We start from the raw sequence: 23862 nt of genomic DNA on the forward strand, positions 1-23862 counted from the left end.
CAGTCGTAGGAAAGCAGTAAGAAAATAGAAATTTAATCTTTAACTTGATTGTGTCACATTCATTAAGATCATTATTCAAAACAGTAAATGAGGGGCATCATTTGTAAAAGACAAGAAAAGAAGACATGATGATGTATCCTGGCTTCTGGGATGGATTAGGATCCTTCCCGTCGAACAAACCGAAGTAGATGACCGTGTTCAGATCACTGAGGTCGAGCTGAAAGAAGAAACAGAGGGACGGTGTTTAGGCTGTATGAATAAAACTCAGCGAGTGAAAAACAAAGTGCAGGGAAGACACAGACACCCTGAATCTACACGGGTGTGAAGGGCAACGTTGCAAATAGTTGCAATGAGCATAAATAAATAAATATATCACCCCAAAAACGAAATATCTACACTTATTTTTCAAGAGGGAATGTGCTGGAAAGACATGGTGGAAAATCAAGAGAGTGCAGTTTGACATTTGATAATTAGAAGCTCAGATTAAAAGACATATTTTGATTAACTGTGTGCAGCATGTTTGCCTTTGTAAAGCTGGAGCAGAACATTTAAGGTAATTAGAGAGAGTAGAGGTACCTCTTAATCATCATTCATTATCATTAAGTTAATTAAGGAGAACTTTTAACTGTCAAACAATCAGGACTGTGAAAGTGGAAGGAGTTAAATCCTCGAGGAGGTTTGATCTCAGGATTGTGCTGCACATGAGTGCTGTAATAAAAGAGTACTCCCACCAGGAACAGTCTGGTCAGGAGTTTACATAATTACACCGGGAGCCTTTATGGTCAATAATTCACTTCAGAATAATTAAGAGCCCTGTAATTCTAATGGGCTTACTTCACTCAACAGCTGCATGACTTTGTTTCAGTGTAAAGATTCCTGTAAATCTACTGAACAGAGGTTTCCTGAGCTTTAAATCTGACATTAACTTAAAGCTACAGTGTGGAACCATTTTTTTTTACTGTGTGTCTTAGTTTAAATATCTGAATGTTGTCAAGTGTTTCTGTTTCCAGCTCAGTAGCAGAGCAGAGATTTATTTCTTTCCTTTAATGTGGCTGTAATGACAAATCCTCGGTGTGTCTACATGCACCCTAGAGTCATCTAAATGTGGACTGATGATGTGTCAGGGTGATGAAGCGATGACGTGAGGCAGAGGGGGGGTACCTGTTTGGTGATATCCATTCTCCAGGGGTTCACCTGTAGCCCATCACACCAGCCTCCTCGCCCGTAGAGCCACGTCCCGTGTTCGTTGGGTACGGCTCCTTCTTTCACTCGCATCGCGCAGCCCAGAGCTGTTCCTGGTGGTTCAACCAGAAGATAATCAACACAGGACATACGACCATGATATTAACTGTTAGTGGTGACAAAATGTTCATTTTTAACAGACTAAAAGATGAATGAATAACTAAGATAAATGAACAGAGGTGAGGGCATCAATGTTTACAATAATGGGAAATAGATTTGACCATTTCATGATTAACATTAAGATTAATAATAAACATTTACAAGTTTAGTTTCACACAAATTTACTAAACTATCATTTACTTATTTTACATCATCAAGTTGCAAATACTTAGATACGTCGTTGACGTCATGACCTGCGTCTCACACCGTGGTGGTGGGACCTAAAGGTCAGGTCGTTCTGTCCTGTGCTCGTTTCCTCACCTGCAGAGTCAAATACTCGAGTGTTGTTGAACACAGCGTTGATCAGGAAGTGGTGGGATGTGACACAGAACTCTCCACAGCCGTTCTCGTCACTGCCGTGTCCCGTGATGACGGCGAACAGCTCCACCTGAAAGCAGATACACAGCTGCTGAGAGGCTCCAAAGACAGAGAAGTCTGAAAGCATCCGGTGGTTTTTTTCTGCACCTTTTGGGTTGACGATGGGACGGGGAATTTGATGGGCTGGCGTCCCTTGTTGTAGTTCTTGTCAAAGGTCCCACCGCTGTACAGTGGCATCACTCTGAAGGGGTGGAGCTTCTTTACACCTTCACCTGTGACAGATGAGACCTCGTAGCAATTGATAATGTTTGGGTAAAAGACTGTGATGTAAAGCAAAAGTATATAATAAAATAAATGTGATCAAACTGGGAAAAGTACCTGCAATAATTAATCAATCTAATAATTACAGCGATCTTACCACTCCACTGTCCAGACGCTAATTAACAGATAAATTGCTCTTCTTAACCTTAAAGTCCAAACTAACACTGTTTGTTAAATTATATGGATAAACTTTATTAAATAACTTATCATGTGGGTCATTTAACCAAATTAACATGCAGTGTGTCATGGTAATATTCATAGGATTCATTCTTTGTCACCATTTTGAACAACTGGAGAAATAAAAGTACATAGACTCTAATTAAAGTCAGGTCGACACATCGAGACCACGTAACAAAAAAATACTTTTATAATTTTAGTTTGTATTTTCAGACTGTTTTGGGAACATCTGTAAGTATTTATATAATTTGTCCATCCCATTCTTGTGAAAGTGATATCACAGGAACGCCATTAGGCTAATTTTTCATTCGGACTCAAGGATGAACTGAAATTAAAATTTGACGGTCACAGGTCAAAGGTCACTGTGACTGTGACACATTGTCTGCGGAGCCATATACCCACAAGATGGTGTTTGTAGTTTGTGTGGAACAGGAGGTAAAATAACGACTTAAGTTAAAAAACAACTTAAAGAAAGCGGTAATTTTCTAATCGTGCTGGACAGACTAGATCCTCTGCATCGTGATCCTGCTGCTTTTTCTTGGGGAAGATGAGTCAAACTATTTCCTGGAACATAAATCTCTGTCTTTGTTGTGAGTCCAGACATCTTCCAGTAACCATCAACAGGTTGACTGTTCCTTCCTGCGGTGACATTCCTGCTCTCTGCTTTTGAAAAATCCTCCAGTGGGTGAAAATGGACAGAAAATGTTCTGTGATTATCTTATTTCTGTCACAGCTCTCTGTTCTCTGAGTAGGAAACTTCAGATCTAGGCATAAAATTCTGAGTTTCATATTGAAGATGTTAAAATGCTGCTTATCTGATCTCTTGATCAGTACAAAGGATGAATAAATAGTTAGTATTGTGCAGTATAATGGTCAGTACTACCTCAGTTAAATTGAATTAAACTTCTGTTACAGTGAATTCAGCCTCAGTGCCATCGTACTTCATACCTGTCTGATTGCCGACACTGAATCTCAGGTTGAGGGAGACGATCCAGGGCATCGCCCAGGGCACTGTCTTCATGGTGAAGGTGCACTTGTTGGTGTCCAGCAGGGGGATGAGGGGGGACACATCTGTAAGCCAGCGCCCAGTACCTCTGCAAAAATAATGTATTCCATCATATCATATATCATCAAATATCAGCTACAACAACTTGTGATGTTTTTGTGGCAGATTTGTTTTTAGAACAAGAAGTTTTGTCACCTTTTGTGCTTGTGTGATCAGTGTCTCACCTGCGAAAGGCAGTGATCCACCTGCCCAGCTCCATGTTGCAGTACGGACTGAGGTGATCGCAGCAGACAAACAGCTGCACTGTGTGATCCCACTGAGCACACGACGAGTCCCTCCTGCCAGGACACAACAGGGATGCATCCAGCTCCAGAGTGTCAAAGTCTGACAAGCCTGGAGATGGTGCAACGTTAGAATGCTTCACATCAGTAAACAGGGTTTTATACTGATGAGAGAGTCTGTAATGGATTTGATTTAAATGGCCAAGTGGAGAGTTTTAGTTTAGGGGCTTTGCAATTAAACATTACAACAGACTGCAGAATAAACAGCTCCTTATCTCATAGATACTGTGGATGTTACCTGAAGGCAGACTGACTGTAGCCACGGCTCCCTTCTCCCCCTGCATTTGCACTTTCTCAAAAACAGGAACAACGTTTGCAGGATTTTGAAGTTTGTGCTGCAGACCTGTGTAGAAATCAAACCTGGAGAGGGAGAGTCAAAGTCATAGATAAATGAATCGGTCAAAGGTTTATTTATATCGATCCTCTTGTACATATTTTTATGATGACTGAAAGCAGATTTGCAGGCAGACCCACCATGAGCCTTAAAGTTCAATTCAGAGTCAAAGACGACACAGAGGTTTTAATTATGTGGCCAGTTTCACTTTGAGCCTTTGGAACAGTAATTTAATATCAGACTCCAGTCAGTAAAGTCTTCTGATGTTTTTTTGTACATTTTCAACTCTGTGTTTACAGATATTCAGTCTTTCCTGAAGTTCCCCTTTCAACTTCCCCTTGGGAAATCCCTGCCACCACGGAAACTTGTTTAAACTATAGAGGAGGTAATAACAAGTGCTAACAGGAGGTATGTTAAACGACAACTACACTGTAATTATGCACATTGATATACTCATTAATTAATCTGTACAATCTCACATAAAAATTAAATTAATTCAATTTTATAGCTTATAAAATGTATAATTATATTTCAAATGTATAATCAAAGAGCCTCTTTGCTGCTTTGTTTATCCATCAGTGTTTCTTACCACTGTGCCTGCCAGTTGATGAAGCTAAATGTGGGATAAAGGAACCAGCCCATCTCAGCCAGAGCTCCCTGTTGGTCAATACTGATGAAGAAGTTTGGGGACGGAGTGGTCTGGAAGGACACGTTAACAGACTGTCCAAACCTATAAAGAAATGAAATGCATCATATGATTATTAGTTGTATTATTAAGGGAAATAAAACAGAAGGAAGACAGATTCAGGGTTCAAGGTTTCCAAATTAAAAGTAGAGTAGAATTACACAAACAGTCTCATAAGAATGAGAACAGGTAATCCTGGTACAAGGATGCTTAATCCCTCAGGTGAGCCAGACTTACCGGAGAGCCTGAGCGACTGCAGGCTCCAGGTGCACCATGGCAGCCGGGATGTTTAGGGGTACGTAACATTCCTCCCCAACACAGGTCATGTCCTGGATCGGGTTACCAGGGAGGGCATAGACGAGGACACCGGAGGCGCCGGACTTGGCCGTGTTCTGCACCTGGAAGAAGGAACAGAAACGTTGATGCACGTGCAAATCTGTTGAAGGATACTTCGCTAGTGACTGAGACATAATCTGACTTCTTCAGGATTAACGTGACGTTTACAGACATGTGACGTTCACGTACCTTAGTGAAGAAAGAGCAGTTGCCCTCTGACACCCAGGCTACAGCACCTCCCAATGAGGGCGAGGGACTGCACCCGTCTCCTGCATCCTTCAGCTGATACGACCTCTGACCCCAGTGAGCCATGATCCAATCATATCTGGCATCAAGTCTTTTGATAATCACAGGCATGTTCCATCCTGAAGGGAGAAATTATTAGATTTAGTATTTGGGAGTATTGTTACACCGCACCACACCCGATCAGACGGGAGAGTAAAGGAAGCCTTCAACTTTGCTGCATTACTTCATGTGCTCCTCTAAAACTCTAAACTCATCAATCAAGCAATAAATCTTATAATTTAGGCCCATGGAGAGACAGTTTTCTTACCCTCTGAGGTGAAAACAGCCTGTGAGAGGCCACAGTTGTGTCCCATGCAGCCCCAGTAGTAGAGCACATTGGGAATCCAGTTACCCAGAGCAAAAACCGGCACGGGAGAGAAGTGAAGCCTGGAGAGGACCTGTTTCTTACTGCAGAAACATGTAGAAGGTCAAACACAGTAGGTGAAGAGGTCATGTTAACATAAACTAGATGACCAAAACATTAAAACCACTTCCTACCATATAAAGTTAATCATTTTTGTTCAGTTACTTTCACTTTTGATTCTTTAAGTAAATCTTTATTTAATGGAGGACTTTAATCTAAGAGGAGCAGGTGTGTCACATGTTCCTGAACCTTTTCGTCTAGCCCCCCCACCGGACCGGACACCTCCCCCTAAAGCTGCGGTTCCCCTCGGGTCACCTGTGCATGGCGGCCCGCTGCAGCTGGTCTCTCATCCAGAGAGCATCACTGACCGCTGAGTCGTCCAGGGACAGGAAAAGCATGTGTGTGCTGTCTGGCAGGTCCCGAACCAGGCTGGACAGAGACGACTCCGAGCTCCACAGACACTCCAGGAACCCGGACTTGTTGGTGAAGGCGTGGATCACCAAGGATCCCCGCTCAGCTCCGGGCTGGAACGAAAACTCCCCATCCAGTGTGGGGACTCTGAAGGCGGACGCGAGGTCTCCCGGCTCCGGCCCGGCTGCTGCTTCTGGACTGGAGTTTTTCGTGGACCCCCAGCTGGACTTCCACAGCTGCTCCTCATCTTCTGTCAGTTTCATCCGGACTCTCTTTGCGCCTTCGGTCACCTGAGCTGCCACAACAAGAAGAAACCACAACAGCGAGGTCTTTGAACGCAGCAAAGCCATGTTCCCAGTGACAGAGAGTGGCCCTGAACTCAGCAGCGGGTCTGCAGCATGTCTCCAGCAGAGTTCTTCTGGGTTCCTCTGGGTTCCTCTGGGTTCCTCTGGGTTCAGGACGTCTGATCATATGTTTCCTAACTTGTTGGAGGCGGGTCATGCTGCCACCTACGGCGGCCCTGCAGGGACAGGAAGCCTTAAAATGCGCAACAGAGGGTTTGAATAGTAGAACCAGGATTTCCATTGGCTGCTTAATTGATCCGGATTACTCACATTTGGGATGAACCTCAGCGACCTTTAATGCCTTTAATAAGTACATGGTCAGACAAAACCTCCTGCTTTATTCACCCAGAGCCTGAAAACTGCAGCTGGACTTTAAATTAAGATTTAATCTGATGGTCAATTAATTATAAAATCAATCACAGAACTACGTTTATCAACGGGGATTATTTAGTTTTTAGTTTTCTATAAACTCAGCATCTCTGTGTTTGACTTAGACAATTGATCAACACTTTAATGATAATAATTTCAGACTTATATTAATGAAAATCAGCACTGGTTGCAGCCTTACAGGTCTCAAAGAAACCTGGTTTAAGGCTTGTGTTAAATACTTAAAACAGAAAAAATAAAGCTGTTTCAAAAACATAACAAATGCATGATTAAGGACACTGTTATCATCATCCTTATTGTTGTATTATTAATATTATACCTACATTTATATGAGTCATAAAATAAATGACAACCTTTCTTTACTGTTACCTGTATAGCAACACAGGTACAAGGTGGTATTACTAGTTTCACTGAAGGACCTGTACTACTACTAATAAATGCATTAGGACTGGTGTAACAACACTGTTTTGGAGGTCATTTTGTCTGTTGCATGTCTAACTTCCTTCCACATCGCAGAACATTCTGACCCAGCTCTTCAAGTATTTCAGAAACTCGAGGTCCAGTGTGATCTTTTGTTGTATGCAGCCACACAACACTACTTATAACTCATGTCAAAACGAAGCCCTGTGACTCACAGAATAATTGCAGGAGACAAGCATCGACCCACACCATCCAGTCCAGTTGTGCGTAAAAACGCGGTGTGCGCAAAAGGAGCGTTAACGACCCCCGTGGCGCAAATGGAGCATCGTCAGGGGAGACGCGCTGCGTCGTAATCCAGCAGAGAGGGAGAGACTTATTATCAGCTGCAATCAAAGATAAGAGGAGCCAGGTTTTATATCTTCTACAGAGGCATTTGGGTGAAATTACGCACTGTTTCCAGTGATGGAGATAATTAAATGTGTTCTACTACTTGCGCTGATTCTGGGAAATGTTTTCTGTCAAGAGATGGATGTTGACAAGTGGAGAGAAGCGAGCGAGGAGGTGAGACCATCAAACTTATTCTGAACTGATAATTGAGTTGAGCTGGTGTTTAGACTCTCTTTGCTGAAGTCTTTCTCAGTTTCTGTTACATTATATTTCATATACAATGATAGATGTTCCCTTTATTCTCTGTGTTTGGCTCCTTTCTGTTTCACTCAAGAACATGTGGCCAAACTCTGAAATCATTCAAGACATATTAGTGAGAATGACCAGGAAACCAGGACCACGCCAGTCTCTCGGACTAATGGGGAAGAAAAACTCTGGTAATACATATAATAAATAGAGTTTTTAATATTTAAGTCTGCTTTGTTCAGAGCTCATTAGAAATTTATTCATTTCTCCCAAACAGCAAAAACGCAGAGAGCGCGTAAACGTAAGTCCTTTATAATATTATACATTATCTTTATATACACGGTATTATGTTGAGAATTTAACAAATGTTTTCATTTCTAGGTCATAAATTTCAAACCTTTGTGGGTCTGATGGGTAAAAGGAGCTTTGAGGATCAAGGTATGACTTGTTCAGCTGTTTCATAGAATAAGTGGAAATCTGCCTAGTAACAGCTGATCTCATCCCTGCAGGAGCTCTGGGAGCTTTACACAGAACTGAAGCTTACTGAGGAAAACGACGTCTCTTTTCTTTGTTTTGTATTTTATTAAGTTTTACTGTTTTTTGTCATTGTGTCATTGTTTCATAAAAATGATTGATGACTGCATTTCATGGCAAAGGACGTCATCTAGTGGCCAACCATGGTGGTGACCGCTGAAACGAATTCAACGCTAGTATTTAAAGCATCTGTGTACAACATGTGACCATCATCTCATAATAAACCCATCTCACTGCTCCATATCATCACAGGTTTATTAAGTGACTTTGTACAATACAAATGAAAAATAAATTTAAAAATACGGAGATGGAGTACATAGCCAAAGCAAACCGCGGTGTTGACTCTTTATTGCCCACTGATCATTTCCATAGAGTGACTGAAATGTTTTCTTGAAATGCGTCCGGGGTCACCGTTTCATGTGAAGTTATTTTGTATTTTAACAGCGGACGCTGCTGTCGAGAAGTTTCTAAACATACAAAAGGAGTTATTACTCCCGCGGCTCGGTATATATAAAAATAAACTAAAGTGAAATATAACACATTATAAATGGTGGTCCAAGGCTAGTGGAGAGAGCTAAACACAGAGGGAAAAGAAAGCATTACATTTACCAAAAGAAAAGAATCTTTAAGCATATTTTAAATCTATAAAAAAAGGCCCAAGGCTCATTATTGATTTTCTTAGTTTCAGGTTTTTCTATTGACACTTTTCATTTCAGGCTGTTGCACTGACAGGAGGGGGGGTTAAAGGTTTCGAGGGTACACTCAGAACAAAAAGGTTAGTTAATGCCTTGTCCTCTTCTTCCTTTAATACTCAACAGAAGATCAGGTTAATGTTCATATACTGTTACTTTTCCTGTAAACAAATAAAATTCACCAGAACTTGATTGTACAACAGTCAGACGTGACTCACAGGTACTTTTTTTCCACTGTGCTCTCCATAAAAATGTACACATCAGTCATTTAAAAGCAACCGTAGGAAGGAAATGAGAGCAGCAGGTGGGGCAGGGACAGTATTCAGTTATAATAACAACAACAACAATAATAATAATAATAATTAAAATAATATGGGTTGGCATTTCTAAAATGGGGTTATTGTTTGATGTTAAGGTAAACACATTCTTTGATGATAAAGATGATGAGTCCCGAGGCAGAGAGGGGGCTCTGTTGCGGTGGTTCTGATCCTACATGCAGACCCCATTCACCCCCTCACACGCCACAAAAAAATACCCCCAGCACCTGCTCTAGTGGCTGGGAGCAGGAGCACAGCTGTGCTGGCAGACAGGACAGGGAGAGAAGAGGAGGAAGAGGAGGGAGAGAGAAGAGGAGGAGGACAACCGGGTGACGTCAGTGACACACACTTGTGCCCTGACCGGCAACGTTGGCAAACAAAAATAACTCGAGTTGGGGTGGTCCTGCCGTCTGTCTTTAAAAGATCTTGCCTTTCTTTTTGTTTTTCTCCAGAGTCCTGCAGACAAGAAAAGACGAACACAAAATCAGTAACTTTACCTCAGGAACATCTACTTGTAGATTTAATCAATACATTGTTCACTTTATACTAAGACCAGTTCGATGTGTAGGTTTCATTTTAAATGGATAAAAATCGATCTACACTCAGCACTGTCCACCATTTACCCACCACTTGAATCGACAGTCAACCTCACAGTATGTGACAACGTAAACCTGAGTGAGCTCTACCTGGAGGCCTCCAGTTTCTGCTGCTCCAGGCGCTGCTGGGTCTCCCAGTTTGCTCTCTCCTCCTCAAACACACGCCTCTTCTCCTCCAGCTCCTTGTGCTGAGCCTCCAGGTTCTTCTTCATCTGCTCATGACGTCGCTGAAGCTACAGAGACACAGGACAGAGGAGGACGTCACTGCTTTATACTGAACACAGCACATACAGTCAGATTCAGGCTGCGTCACTTTCTGCAGAAATGATCTTGTACACCTAATTTTAAGTGAGTAAAAATGTATTTTCAATTAGACTGTTCTGTCTGATTAGTTTTGTAAAATGCTTTATTTTGAAAAAATGTAAAAATTAAATCTTCCACATTTTAGGTGCAATAAGTGAAGTAGGACATCGACTCTTGTTCCCTCTTCAGTTATACTGAATGTGAAGTGATGCATAGATAACTCAAAATGAAACAAGTGAGTCTCTTTGTGCTGTGATATGTTGGAGCTCAACAGCTAATTTAATGGTTTGGTGTCAGAAAAAAATTTATTGTATATATATTATTATATGTAGTTTTATTAACTTAATACTTTACTGGCTTTTGTGTTCATTTAATTTTCAGTGGCACAACATGCAGAATGTTATATTTCCCATGCACTACAAATATTTTGTTGCAACACAGCAGTGTTACAATGTGGAGTTATTCATACGTCTATATTTTGTTGGGAAACCAAACAAACAGCTGACTCAGTACTGCATTCACACGTACTCTATGTAACATTTTGTTTAATACTATCATCTCTCACATCAGCAGTAGAAAGCATATCTGGACAATATTTAAAGTACAAACAAATTTAAAGCAGCGTTGTCCTTGTTGCACAATTTGTTGACTAGTAAACTCATTTCAATTCAGTGTTTTTCTAATTTGAACATACTTTAAGCTGTAATACAAGTTCATTTTGTAAAATAATCTAAATATAGTACATAAATACTGTTCATTGCTCTGTGTTCCTATATGTACATGTTAATAAAATCCTTCTTTAAACATCTGGTGTCAATGAGGAAATGACTAAAACATTCAGGTAAAATAGAAAGAACCCTCAAACAGAAAAACATTCACACAAATCAACAATGTGCTCTCACAGCTCTCTCACGCTTGTAACCACTGAAACAAGTCAGCACAAGAGGAAGGAAGGGACCCAGACAAAGATGAGTAAGTTCTGCATTCTGCAGTAATCATTAACCCAGGTGTATGTGGAAATGTGTGGGTGCATGTGTTTTACCTCTGCTTCAGAGTCTTTGAGCTTCTGCACTTTTTCCTTGACTTTCATTTCAAACACCTGCTCCATTTCCATCTCCATCTTCTTCATCTTAGCCACGTGCTCTCGTCTCTCCTCCTCCATCTGGGCCAGAGGACTCCTGCACAGGGAGCGTGCACACACACACGCACACAGATTTAGAGCAGCACTACACATGCACACCTGCCTACTCACCAGCAAGAAGATAAGATCCTTCACAGTCATGTTATCCGTTACTGGCATTGTCATGGTAACTAACATTTCCGTCTTAACTCCAGTATGAGAAGATTAAAAACTGGATTTACCAAATTTACTTTTTAAACAAAGTACTTTAACCCTGCAAACTTACATCTCTTTCAAAACCTTCTCTTAAAAGTGTTTGCATGCAAACTCAAACACTTCACAGATTAAGTAAAAGATGATCTAGAGGAAGGAGTCAGAGGAGGACTGGACAAGAAAAAGCTGCATTCTGGCTTTTAAGAGTGGAACACTGTGCTGCTCAGGGTCAAAAACCTGAAAGCTTGCCAGATGGATTCTAGTTTATTTACATTGGCTGACTTAACTGGTGAAAGTAAAATATGCAACTTTTTCTCCACCAGAGCTGCCACAAAGACTTAAAATCAGATTCCTGCAGAACTCTATTCATCTCAAACATTATCCCCCACTTCCCAAAGAAGTACAAAATGTTGGGGTAGAGGAAGTCCACAGGAAGAACAGACCAAGAGGTAAAGTTTAGGAATGACAGGATGTGACAAGGCTTTAACAGGTCCAACCAACCATGAAACATTTCTGGGAATCATAAGAGCACCCAATATCTAAAGCAGGGAATCTGTCCACACTGGCTGTTAGTACAGGTGGTGGGTGAAATATTAGTAAAGCTCTTCAGGATTTTTTATTGTAGTGTACAGAGACCAATCATGAAATATGTGGTGAGGAGCAAAGCTTGTAAAGTATCATCTGATCCTGGCTCGTTGCATATTTGTTTGTGCAGTGACAGATGCAGTTTTTAGGTTATCACTAACAATACCGGCTCTATTAACACCTTAAATTATGGTTTGTGTTATGCAAATTCAGAATTTCCTCCAGAAGCTAAAGTCATTCACAGGTCTCACATTAAAACCTTTCATATCAAGTTTTAGTGTAACAGCAATAACCTAGCGTTCTGTTGCCTTATATAATGTATGGATGCCAATCCAATAATACACTAATGCCTCAGGACAGTGACACTGCACTAGAACATGAACAATTAGGTGTAATGCTGCAAAGCCAGGCACGTTTTTCTCAAATGAAATTTCAGAGTGTTGCCCTCTATCAGTAATAAATACTGATAACCAGTCTAAATATCTCATGCACAGGTCTCTGTTTTAGAGGAAGCAGCAGCAACAGGTGGAAGCAGCAAAGCATGTGAGAGTGAAAGCTTGACATTCACAGCTGTCAAACTGGATTTGATTTATAGTTTTCATCCCTCTGTTCCCGGAAACATGTGACAGAGGGAAGTCTGTGGGGAAATCCAAACGCAGGCAACGAGTTTGAACAGAGAAAGGATGAAGGAGAAACGTCGTAAACAAGGGGGCTGAAAAATATATGTAAAAACAAAAAGACCACTTACATTCCTTCAACTGTGTCACTTCTAAAAAACAAAAACACAAACAACCAAACACACGAACACACACGCACAGACACACACAGCATGCAATGATGAGGTCATGCACTAAAATACAGCAATTAGATGTATTCTGTGATTCAAAATGCTTTTTTAGTGCAAATGAAAAAAGAAAGTTTAGCGACGTGAGATCTGTAGATCCAGCAGAGTTACAACTGTAGTTTAGTGAGTTAGCCACTTGCTTGTGTCTACGTCAATCAGAAAGCAGCTTGGTGCTCTGAATTAAAAAGTGAAAATCAGTGGCATGGTTTTATGCAAAGTAGTTAAAATGCAGAATGATTGGGTGATTTTAGGCATCACAAACAGGACAAATGAAATAAATAATCAAACTCCTCAAGCGTTGCCTTTTCCATTTAGCTGGAACCTAAATACATGAATGAATTAGGACGTATATACATAATGTAACAACATTTTCTACAGGTCAAATTACAATTACATATCACAATGTGGCCAATATAAAGTCTATAATACAACATAAAACTACAACATGAAATGAGAATAACACTTTATTCTTAAACAATCCTGCAACATCTGCATAAATAAAAACTGATTCCATTCAGCAGATACTGTGTCTAAATAGGTGTAGAACTATGTAATGGGCTGTAGGGACTACAGAGTATTCTATCAAACAAAAGCAAGCTTGCACTTGTCTGGGACTTACTTGGTGGACAGCTGGCCTTTAGCCCTGTTGTTGTCTACTCCGTTGTAGGTGACAGCGGCCAGCTTCCTGCTGCGGTAGTTTTCATAGTGGACATTGTTTGTCACGTCTTTCAGGTCCTGCATGTGAGTTCTGGGGAAGGACGACAAGTACTCTAAATATTTATACTGTTTCCTGACTAATGCTTCAATTGCTCTTCCAGGTACAAGCGTAACAGTGAAAGTACAAAAAGGACACACCACAGAAACAACAATGCTTTGTTTCAACATGTTCCCTTGTGCTTTGTATTTTCAATACCTGATGAGCATATCCCTGAGGATGGTGAAGTCGCAGTGGTCACTGTTTTCAACTGCAAAACAGAAAAAAACAGAAAAAAAGAACAATATCAGAATAAAAATCAGGTAGCCTTAGCTGAAACCGACTCAAATCTCAGATTTGATGCACTGAACATCTTCCAGGGGCAGTTTGTTGTCATGATGCTGAGACAGGTTTCTTTCATGACTGATCACTCATTCATTACACATTCTTGTTCTCTCTCTCAGTCATAAATCATAAATCTCTTTAGTCTCTTCAGATGCATCTCTACACTCTGTTTACCTCTTCTGAATAATTTAACCATTTTCCCCTCTGGAGATGTTTCACCCAATGTTCATACCTTCTGCAACCCCCCAGGGGTATTGTCTCCCTCTGACCTTCTTGCCGTTCACCTCAATGATGGTGTTGCTTCCTACAACAGCCAGAGGCAACTGGTCCTAGCAAAACAGCACATGGGGTAATCAATGAGTAAACACGTGTTTTTGCTAAACCTATAATACCTAGCTCACTGTATGGGAATGGTGGCGTACAGTACCTTGATTTTCTTCACCAGCCTGTTCTCTTCTTCATCGTCTGTCTCTGGGAACTCGTAGATCTTGATTTTGTGTTCCTGAATTTCCCGCATGATCTAGCAGGAAAAGAGAAGATCTTTTAGCAGCTCCTGGTAAAGCAGCTAACAGGAAATGACTAAACAGAACACGGGCTGCTTTAACCTCATGTGACTCAAGATAAACTATTGAATTTCATAATATTTTCAGTACAAACAGCATATGGAAGACAAAATGGAACATATGGTTGGTTGGAGACGTTCTCCAAACAAAATGCTGATTTGGTGTTGAGGGTCACAGCCATCAAGCTGACACTGTCAGAGTCTTCACTGCTTCAGTAAAATCTACTTCAGACAATGTCACACTAGATTCTACATGATGTCTTTTCTCAGTTTTGATATATTTTAAGTTAAAAATCTGTTTTCATTCTCTTTTCCATATCTAGTGTTAATGTATTACCTTCATACATCCTGTACTAGACATTTCTAATCTCAAAACAAACTTAATATGAATAGGTTTAAGTGATTAATCTGTACCAACATATGCATACTTTATAAAAATCTTCTATCTGGTAGAATACAAGTTGATGATCACTGTAAAAATAACAAAGTGAAAGTTCTTTACTTCTAGGTTAAGGTGCACAGAGGTGCAAACATATCGATGACCACAGTCACTTAGATTGTGAGTTTTGAGTGTGCAGTAGTATGCATCTGCAGAAATCACTGACCTGCTTCTTGAACTGTTGGCATTCCTCTGGGGTGAGGGTGTCTGCTTTGGCAATCATTGGGATGACATTAACTTTCTCATGTAACCGTTTCATAAACTCGATGTCCAAAGGCTTCAGCCTGGAAAGAGACACAGATAAAGCTTCATAGGGAATTCATACTGTTGAGTGATACTGATTTAGTCTGTACTTGATACTTAGGATTTAAGTTCAAAAAAGCTGATTAACTGTTGACATTAGAATTAATGTAACTAAACTAAATATGGAAAAACACTTTTGACGCCTGCCTGATGTTTATAAAGAATATGACCTCGTAGTTGTGAAAATGTGCAGCTATTCTTGGCTGTTTGAAGCCAAATGACTAACATTTGGGCTAACACAATAACTGACTAACAGTTTTTAATTTCACTTTGTATTTTCTTACAAAATATAACCTCAGCTTCATCTGATTTACTTGTGGCGTAGTGGAAATAATTCCTCCAAGGCGAAATGTGCTCAGAAGCAGAATTTGTTGTTTTTAGTGGTTAGAGTGGGATGCATGTTTGTCACGTTGCCAACAGCTATGCGGGTCAGCGTTCAGCACAGTGCTACAGAGACACACTTATCTCTGTAGATGCAACCAAACTGCAACACCTGACAGACTTGCTGAGAGAAAAGCAACAGTAAAAGGTTTCTTCACTGACTTTCCATTGAATTTATTAAAATAATGCAGTGAAGACTGAAGCTGACCAGTTTCATTTACACTGGGTACGATAAACCTTTATAAGAAGCTAAACAATATAGATATAAGATATATTATCTTAGATATATTGACAGCTGGTGTATTGAGCAGTCATCTTCATATCTGCAAGCACTTTGTACTACTACACATTCACATAAACAATATTAGTAATGGAAAAATGAATAGACTAACTACTGCAACATTGCTGAATGTGAATATATATAAGTCAACAGGCCCTAATAGATTATGCATTCACTACTTCAAAGAATCCCTTAAGTTCTGGAGTTTCCCCTACACAAGTTGAAATGCAGAGAACTCAAATAAATCAACTTTTGTGTGACTCAACATCTATAAAACTTGGCCAAAGACTAATCTCTTTATAGAGAAAAAATGTATGTCACCACCAAACAAGCATATTTAGCAAAATGTCTTAAAAAATAGGGTAATATTTATAGTGAGGGAGAAAATGTGACACAAACACCAATGCAAACAATATAAAACATAATATTGCTAATATCAATGAGCATGTATGCATTATATTTATACATGCATCAGTGTCATGCATAAGTGTACTACTTGCTATACTGTGCTTCATTTTGTTTATTTGTACATTACTGTAAATAAGAAGTAAAATAATCTATAAAGTTGTCTGGAAATGCATTTTTGCTTCAGCTTCTTTTTCCGTAACCGTCTAATCTCTTGTTTTGTCAGTATAAAGACAGACCATGTGGTTTCACACTGAGAATAAACGTACTTACTAATGCTCATAACTGGTTTTAACCACAATGCTGAGAGGACCCATGTTTTATGATTTCGCAGAGACTGATGTGGGTTTTTTTTCTAAGTGAGCCTCCTCAAACCTTTAAGAAACCAGTTAACCAGAGTTTATCTGGCAGTTCAGTATCCAGATTGTGTGTCAGTGTTGGAGGTCACTGTGCTGCCTTGCAAGAGCAGTCAGCTGCTGTTATGAGGGGATGCTCTGTTTGTGTCTGTGTGTGTGTTTTTGTGAGGACATATGCAGCCCATCCTCAAGGCTAAAGTAGCGCTTGGTGTGGGTACAGAAGACAGGATTGTACAAACACAATGTCTCACAGAGGAGGAGATAGACTGAAGAGGAAAAAAGCACGAGGAAGAAGGGAGGACAGAGGCTTCTTCGTTGTTTACAGTAAGTCACGACCAGCGACTGTGAAGCCATGTGAACACACAGTGGACATCTGCACATACACAAATTCAAAGCACAAACATGATCTAGCTCTGCAAAATCAAACAGTAATATTTCCTTCCTTATTAGCTTGACTTTACACCCATAAACGCATTTAAATGAGTTACAGACAGAATACCAGCTTTGTTTGAGAGCAGGAAATAACTGCAGTGCCATTTTTCACTTTCACTACTCCCACACGTTGTGCTCTTTGAATGAACTGTGCATCACACAAGACACGTACACGTTCTCAAAGAAAGAAAAGATGTGCACGTTCGAACTGTCAGCTAACTATAGAACATCTGGTGGCTTGAGAATAACAAACATTACAATTAAAATTCCACACAATCATCTGTTTATGAAACATTTGGCAATCAGTATCATCTGCTGGGCAGTCTGCCAGAGTCTTAATCTGTATTGCACACTCCACCCCCTTTTTTCCCTTTAGTGAGTCTCAAGTTTTAACCCTTATTTTGCAAGATAAGCTGACTCACACTCGTGTTGTCTACAGCAATGGCCTGGGGGAGTAGCTAGATGGAATAAGACAACATGCAAACACCCACTCAGGAGCTGTAGAGTATGACCACAGATTCATGTTTTGGCCAGAAACAACTGTGGGTTCACTAGTTAGCTGTCAATCTCTGACCTTTGGGGATCTGCTGGCCTCTCATTTCCCTCCTTACACTATTTTCTACTCATTTCCTCCCACTGTTCACCCTTTTCCTTCCAACCTATTCCTTGGGTGCTACTTCCATGCCTTTCATTGTGTTAAAATACAGAGTCACATTTCAGAGTGTGAATTTGCCCTCTAAAAGGGGATTTGTATGTTTTTGTGGATGGAGCTGTCTTCGGGGTGTGAGGACAACAAACTCACCCTCAACACGGACAAGACGAAGGATGATTATGGAAAAGAGAAAGTAGAGAAGAACTCATCAGCCACTCTTTTGGGAGCTTGAAGTGGAGAGAGTGCGCAACTTCAAATACCTGGGGGTTCATATAAATGAGGACCTCACTTAGACACCACCTAGCTGGTTAAGTAAGCACAACAGTGGCTGTACGTCCTTAGAAGACTGAGGAAGTTTGGCATGTCATCTAAGAGCCTCTGCAACTTCTACAGCTATACTGTTGAGAGCATATTTACCAGCTACATCACCGTGTGGTACAGCTGTACTACTGTGATGGACTGCAAGAGAGTGGTGAAGAATGCAGAGAAAATCAGCAGGACCTCACTGCAGACTATCTACCATTGCAGAGTACACAGGAGAGCTGTCTCCATCCTCAAGAACCCCACCCACTACCCCACCTCAGGTCGAAAGAACAAGAGAGTGTGAGATGCAGGACTTCCAGACTGAGGAACTCCTTTTTCCCCCTCAGCTAGAGTCATCCATCCCACAGAGCAGTCATTGCACATTTTGTTAATGTTAATGCTCTTTACTGTATCTGCTGTTTTGCACTATAAGTCATAATTCCATGTTTACCTTGCACATGTGCATAGTCCATATACTTCTATTTTTACTAATTAACCAGTTCATATCTTTTAGAATGCTTGTATATTTGTATTTATATATCTCTGGCATTCATTGTAGACAGCAAACGAAGAAATTCATTGTACAGGGAAGCATCTTTCCTCACTGTGCATATGACAATAAACGCTTTGAATTTGTCTGCTAGACTCACCCGTGTCCAGAAGGAGCGATGAAGTACAGGCAGCAGTGGATTCGACTGTCAGGCATCTGTCTTCTATTCACCCGTGATTCTGAGTTCAGGTAGTCTTCAAACTTGCTGTCTATGTGGTCGATGATTGGCTGCCAGCTGCAGAATACAATTTACAGGTACCATTAATATGAATCCCCAGGATTACCCAGAAGGAACCCTTGAATTGGAAATGTTAGCCAAGACATTTTAAAGGATTAAAAATTAAGAAATATTATCTGCGCTCAGCTGCAGCCGTGGTGATCCTTACCAGTTGCTGTTATCTACGGCATCTCCGAACCCTGGGGTGTCGACTATTGTGAGCAGCAGCTGGACGCCACCTTCCTTTATTAAAACTTTAGACTGCTCCACCTGACACAAGGGAAAAAAATGAAAGGCACAATGTGTTTACTTTTGCCACAAACTGTGCCTTTGAAACCAAACCACAGGTAATAATAAAAAGGAAAACACGAGTGTAAAATCATTATCATCACAGATCACATATTTCACATAGAAAGCACTTGAAGCTAGCAGCCTGTAGCAACACGTCGTCTCATACTGCGCTATTACCAAACTATGTGGAGAAAAGCATCTGGGGATAGTAATACTGTCAATCCAGAGCAAGACAGCTGAGGGCCTCAAGATTCAAACGACGTTGTGTAATTAAGGAAGACGAAGGTGAACAGTTTCTCTTTGAAATTTATGAAGGTTTCTGACTCTTAGATCTTGAACTGAAGCATATTTAGAGCAGTAACAACGAGTCTGACTTGTTTAAACAATGATGAGAAAGAAGAGAATTTCAAAAATGTCTTGAAAACTTGTCACAATGTTGTAAACATAATTGTTCTTTCAAATAGTCAGCTGCTAACACAGTTGTATTTATTTCAACAAAGTCATAACAGATCTGTTTCTTATAAAGCCAATCCCATAATCCTGTTCTTACAATATTCTTTGCTTGCTAATGTGAAAAATCATAGGTAACTATTTTCTGTGCATCTTCACCTTATCTTATATTGTATTGTGACAGACCACAGGTGCAGCTCTGGCTACACATTCAAATTAAATACTAAAATGTTGTTTTTGGTCAAAGCTGTTAGCAGGTTATAGAATCCACATGATTTTGCACTGTGGTTGTCGCTTGCAACTGTGCCATCCAGCTTAGTGCAGTATATTTAAAAATGTTGTTTTATTGTCCAGCAGATTTACAATTCAAGCATACTTTCATAGCTCAAAGATAATACTGATTTGCCTAAACACACCTGTACAGTCTTTTTGATTCGATGTGAAGGTCCAGGATATTCTCCTGAATACAAGTCTGTTAGGAACAGAGAGTTGATCAAAGTGGATTTGCCCAAACCGGATTCACCTGAAACAGAGTTAAAACAAAAGAGGACAAATCAGTATTTCTGGAACAATGTGACTTTATTGTGCAGAAAGTTAAACCCTAAAATCGTCCATCACAAAAGTTCAATCCCATGCATTATATCTCCACAATGAACACTCCTGACATCTTAAAGGCAATCAAAGGGCATGTGTCTAGATGGGGTTGAGACTGACATTTGTCCAGGACATTTATCTATTTGCGTTAACAGTTAGAAAGCTACGGAAACAACATAGACAATGGCTCTTGTTATGTGAAGCTGACTGAGTGTGTGGTCTGCGAGGCTTTCTCAAGCTTGGGTTGGCTATTGTGTGCACAGTTTCCAAGCTCCCAATGAAAAGGATCATTAGTGGAAATGACCACTGGCACTGCCTGCTTCGGCTCATGGCCACAAGTCAATATTTAACGAGCCACTCTTTATGCCAGAGCTACAGTCAAAGGGTAATGTGTGGAGCTTGTCCTGTAGTATTTGTTTGTTATGTATTTTGTGTATGGCATGTACCTATGTAGTATAGGTATGAGCTTGTTATATTTATTGCAATATGAAGCGCTGACAGGCCTGTGAAAAGAGCTGCTCTGCAATGTGTGAAGTGAACAGGTTGTTGGGTCATGTGCTTCATGAGACATGGACAGACGTGATAGTCAGTGGTGGTAATACCAGTCCCATCTCTCTCCTTCCCTTCCTCAATTTTTCATCCTCCTTTCCTCTTTTACACCACACTGTTGACGCATTGCATTGCACAGCAGGGACATGTGGGCTCGCAGCTTATTGGAGCCAAGAAAAGCTGAATATTGTGTGTGTCTGTGTGTGTGTGTATGCATGAAATAATATCATAAAATCATAAAAACAATGGCAGGCATTTAACAACCAATAAGCCCAGAGGACCTCTTCTACTTTCCTTGTTTCTAGATACAAAGCCATTTTTAATCTTTGCTGCAATTATTCCCAAAATGAAGCTGTTTGTCACAAACACTTTGAAGCATTCAGAGCCCCAAGAGAACCACTTGATTCCAATCCAGCAGCTTTCATAGAGCAAAAGGACAGAAGCAAACAAAACCCAAGTAACTGTGCTACAAGGATGTTATAAAGTAAGTGGTGTTGAATATTGATTGGCTTTAATAAGAATGTGAGTGGTGTAAATGCAACGGGAGATGCACCATTCTTAGAGACATGCTGGGTACAAATTCTGTTAGTCCCACCACAGGAAATGATTTTGACCCGAGGCAGCATTTTCCCTCCAAACAGAGACTGATCAGCCGAGGAGGATCTTGGCCCCGTGTCAACCACCACATCCAAGCATTTTAAAAGAATGTCTACATTTGTGAAATGTTTCTGTTGAGGGAGACAGTGTCAAGGACCTGACATCAAGATTAATCCAAATAACAGCGATGCAGTGGTTGCCCTCTTCTGTGACTCAACACTACAAAGCTGGGGGTATGTCCCTTGTGTATAAATATGACTGCGCACGCGCACACGCACACGCACACACACACTCTTTCTACAAGAAACCACAATGAACAACTGCAAAATGCCAACTGCAATGACAACAATGAAATGATTTAAATAAAACAAGCGCAAACACAGGGATGGGTAGCATGTGGTCTTACCCACAACCATCAGGGTGAACTCGAAGCCCCTCTTGACAGACTTTCTGTACACTTGATTGGGGAGGCTTGCAAAGCCAACATATCCTTCCAGATTCTTTTGTTGCTGTAAAACAATAAAACATGCGAATGTTAACACCATGAGCATAAACATATTCCTTTCATCAAAGAATATATAACTTGGAAGAAGTTATTATATAAAATGGATGCATATGACATACATTTTAACCATAATTAAGCATGACACGAGTCATTTCAAGTATCTTGACTAAAATCAAATAAAGTTCTGCAGATCTGAAAACTGTTCAAGTTACTTAGAGCATAAAGATCATTTCTCTACTTACAGCTGTTTAGTGTAGAATAATGTGATGTGGTCCAAGTGTGCAAGAGGAACCAGAGCCAACATTTCAGGGTTACACAGAAAAGGGAGAAAGCACAAAAACAACAGAAACAGAGAATCAATCTCGGGACATCAGAGAAACAAAGCATTTTGTCTGCAGCATCAGTTTCCCAAGCTGTGAACCCTGGGGCAAAATGATTCATGATCTGACCTACTGTAACAACACAGACAGTTGGACAGTGTGGTTCATATTCCACTCCACTTGCTCCTTTAATGTCAGCAGCACCATAACGCAAAGCTCATTCACTATTGCAGCTTCTTCTTATCGCCTGTGGCTAGGAGAGGATTTCTGCCTCTTACATCGAAGTGTCTCCTCCCTACCAACAGCAGCCCACACGACTGCTGTGTGACGCTATGAATTGTGCTGATTTGCCTACAGGATGTACAGTTTAATCTCAGCAGAATCCTACTGCTTCAGTTTGTGAATCATTATATAGTGGATTTTGCAAATAGGCTATCCTATTGCAGATTGATGCAGTCTCTCATCTATAATCTTTCATCACAGGTCTTTCTTAAATCTGAAAAAGTTGAAAAAAATACCTGAGAACTGTAATATTACAATGACAGCTGTCTGTTTCCTTTTCTGGCAATGTCAGGTTTGCTAAAGGAAGCGGTGGGAGGTGGAAGACCAAGCTACAGTTTTCTTGTGCAGATATTAAATGGCTCTCAAGCAATAAAAAAAGCAGCTAATTTGTTGATTCAGTTAGAGAATTGTGACGTAGAGTGGAGCTTAAAAGTCAAAACATGAACTCTGAAGTAATAAATCCACTGCAATCCACATTAGTTGGCAGCCCCGTACCCCTCATGATTATACCAGAATCTTTTAGGTTTGGCTTTGATTGCCTAACCCAGATTGTCTAATGATGGCAGTTTAATCAAATAATTGATTACAGACAAATGCAGTCCCCATATTTGATACCCAAACGAAAGAAAGTGGTCGTTCTTGTCGTTTTAGGAAATATATTAATTAACCTATGTGCTACCTACAGAGACTGTACTCTGCATAACGTGACGTGAGGTGAATTAACGTTGAATTTCCTTAACAAAAAACATGAAATATAAAGCAACTGCAGCTCTCATGCAGTAACGATGCATGTCGTTTCCCCCTAGATTCAAACAAGTTAGCATGAACAGTTCAGTCCAACATACGACACTAAGTTAGCTTGTTAATCGTGCCCTAAATCAAAGCTTAAAAAACACACAAATGCAAGCGTGACTTGTCTGTTGGGGCAGCTTGTTATGTTAGCAAATAACACATATATAAACGTTTAGTGGAATACTTTGCTAAAGACAGGAAATGACACTCCCGTTAGGCTATGCAGCCTGCTAGCAAAGACGAGGCTAGCTACTAGCTAGCTAGCAACCTATCCAAGTGGAGGCGGACGACTGGGCGTTGGTTGCTCAGACAACTACCCAAGCTAAATAGCGGTAAAGCCACGTTGTTTAAATAACAACCTCAACGTTAACACAATTAACTACAGTTGTAATTTACAACGCGGTTTTATGGATAAGTCGTGACAGTAGCTGACTGCAGCAGTCTCACCCATAGCGTTGACGCTCCCTGCCGCCTCAAAACCGATCATTCACAAGCCGACATTCCCCTTCTCGCTGCTTTTGCTTGAGCTACGCACTGTGACGCACGTAACGCCTTCCGTGCCCAGGCAGAGTACGCCGAAAGATTGACGTAAACTC

The 23862-nt window shown here is 40.6% G+C and overlaps 3 protein-coding genes across 4 annotated transcripts; 1 reads left to right on the plus strand and 2 right to left on the minus strand.

Moving 5' to 3' along the window:
- Positions 1 to 9: 9 nt before the first annotated feature.
- Positions 10 to 6486, minus strand: si:dkey-256h2.1. The gene is made up of 12 exons (XM_026373148.1): positions 5884 to 6486; positions 5473 to 5612; positions 5109 to 5284; positions 4821 to 4981; positions 4488 to 4628; positions 3803 to 3924; positions 3448 to 3616; positions 3166 to 3311; positions 1867 to 1991; positions 1663 to 1789; positions 1162 to 1295; positions 10 to 217 (listed from the first exon to the last, which is right to left on the minus strand). Exons 1-12 carry the CDS (start codon positions 6327 to 6329, stop codon positions 98 to 100), a joined length of 2007 nt encoding a protein of 668 aa, XP_026228933.1. The 5' UTR covers positions 6330 to 6486; the 3' UTR covers positions 10 to 97.
- A 979-nt stretch (positions 6487 to 7465) lies between these two features.
- LOC113169144 (protachykinin) lies at positions 7466 to 9603 on the plus strand. Its single transcript, XM_026370323.1, has 5 exons — positions 7466 to 7691; positions 7852 to 7954; positions 8041 to 8064; positions 8145 to 8201; positions 8273 to 9603. Exons 1-5 carry the CDS (start codon positions 7593 to 7595, stop codon positions 8308 to 8310), a joined length of 321 nt encoding a protein of 106 aa, XP_026226108.1. The 5' UTR covers positions 7466 to 7592; the 3' UTR covers positions 8311 to 9603.
- Positions 8535 to 23820, minus strand: sept7b (septin 7b). 2 transcript variants are annotated; one of them, XM_026370321.1, is made up of 15 exons: positions 23714 to 23819; positions 22736 to 22737; positions 21774 to 21876; positions 20044 to 20150; positions 19056 to 19156; positions 18770 to 18904; positions 15174 to 15291; positions 14434 to 14526; positions 14239 to 14335; positions 13881 to 13932; positions 13587 to 13715; positions 12872 to 12892; positions 11248 to 11383; positions 9993 to 10135; positions 8535 to 9762 (listed from the first exon to the last, which is right to left on the minus strand). In XM_026370321.1, exons 1-15 carry the CDS (start codon positions 23751 to 23753, stop codon positions 9723 to 9725), a joined length of 1317 nt encoding a protein of 438 aa, XP_026226106.1. In that variant the 5' UTR covers positions 23754 to 23819; the 3' UTR covers positions 8535 to 9722. The 2 variants fall into 2 exon arrangements, with proteins under 2 accessions (XP_026226106.1, XP_026226107.1); XM_026370322.1 differs by lacking the exon at positions 12872 to 12892 and having other exon boundaries at positions 23714 to 23820.
- Positions 23821 to 23862: the final 42 nt, after the last annotated feature.

The sequence above is a fragment of the Anabas testudineus genome, chromosome 16 (genome assembly GCF_900324465.2).
Source record: "Anabas testudineus chromosome 16, fAnaTes1.2, whole genome shotgun sequence".
Classification (NCBI taxonomy): Eukaryota; Metazoa; Chordata; class Actinopteri; order Anabantiformes; family Anabantidae; genus Anabas; species Anabas testudineus.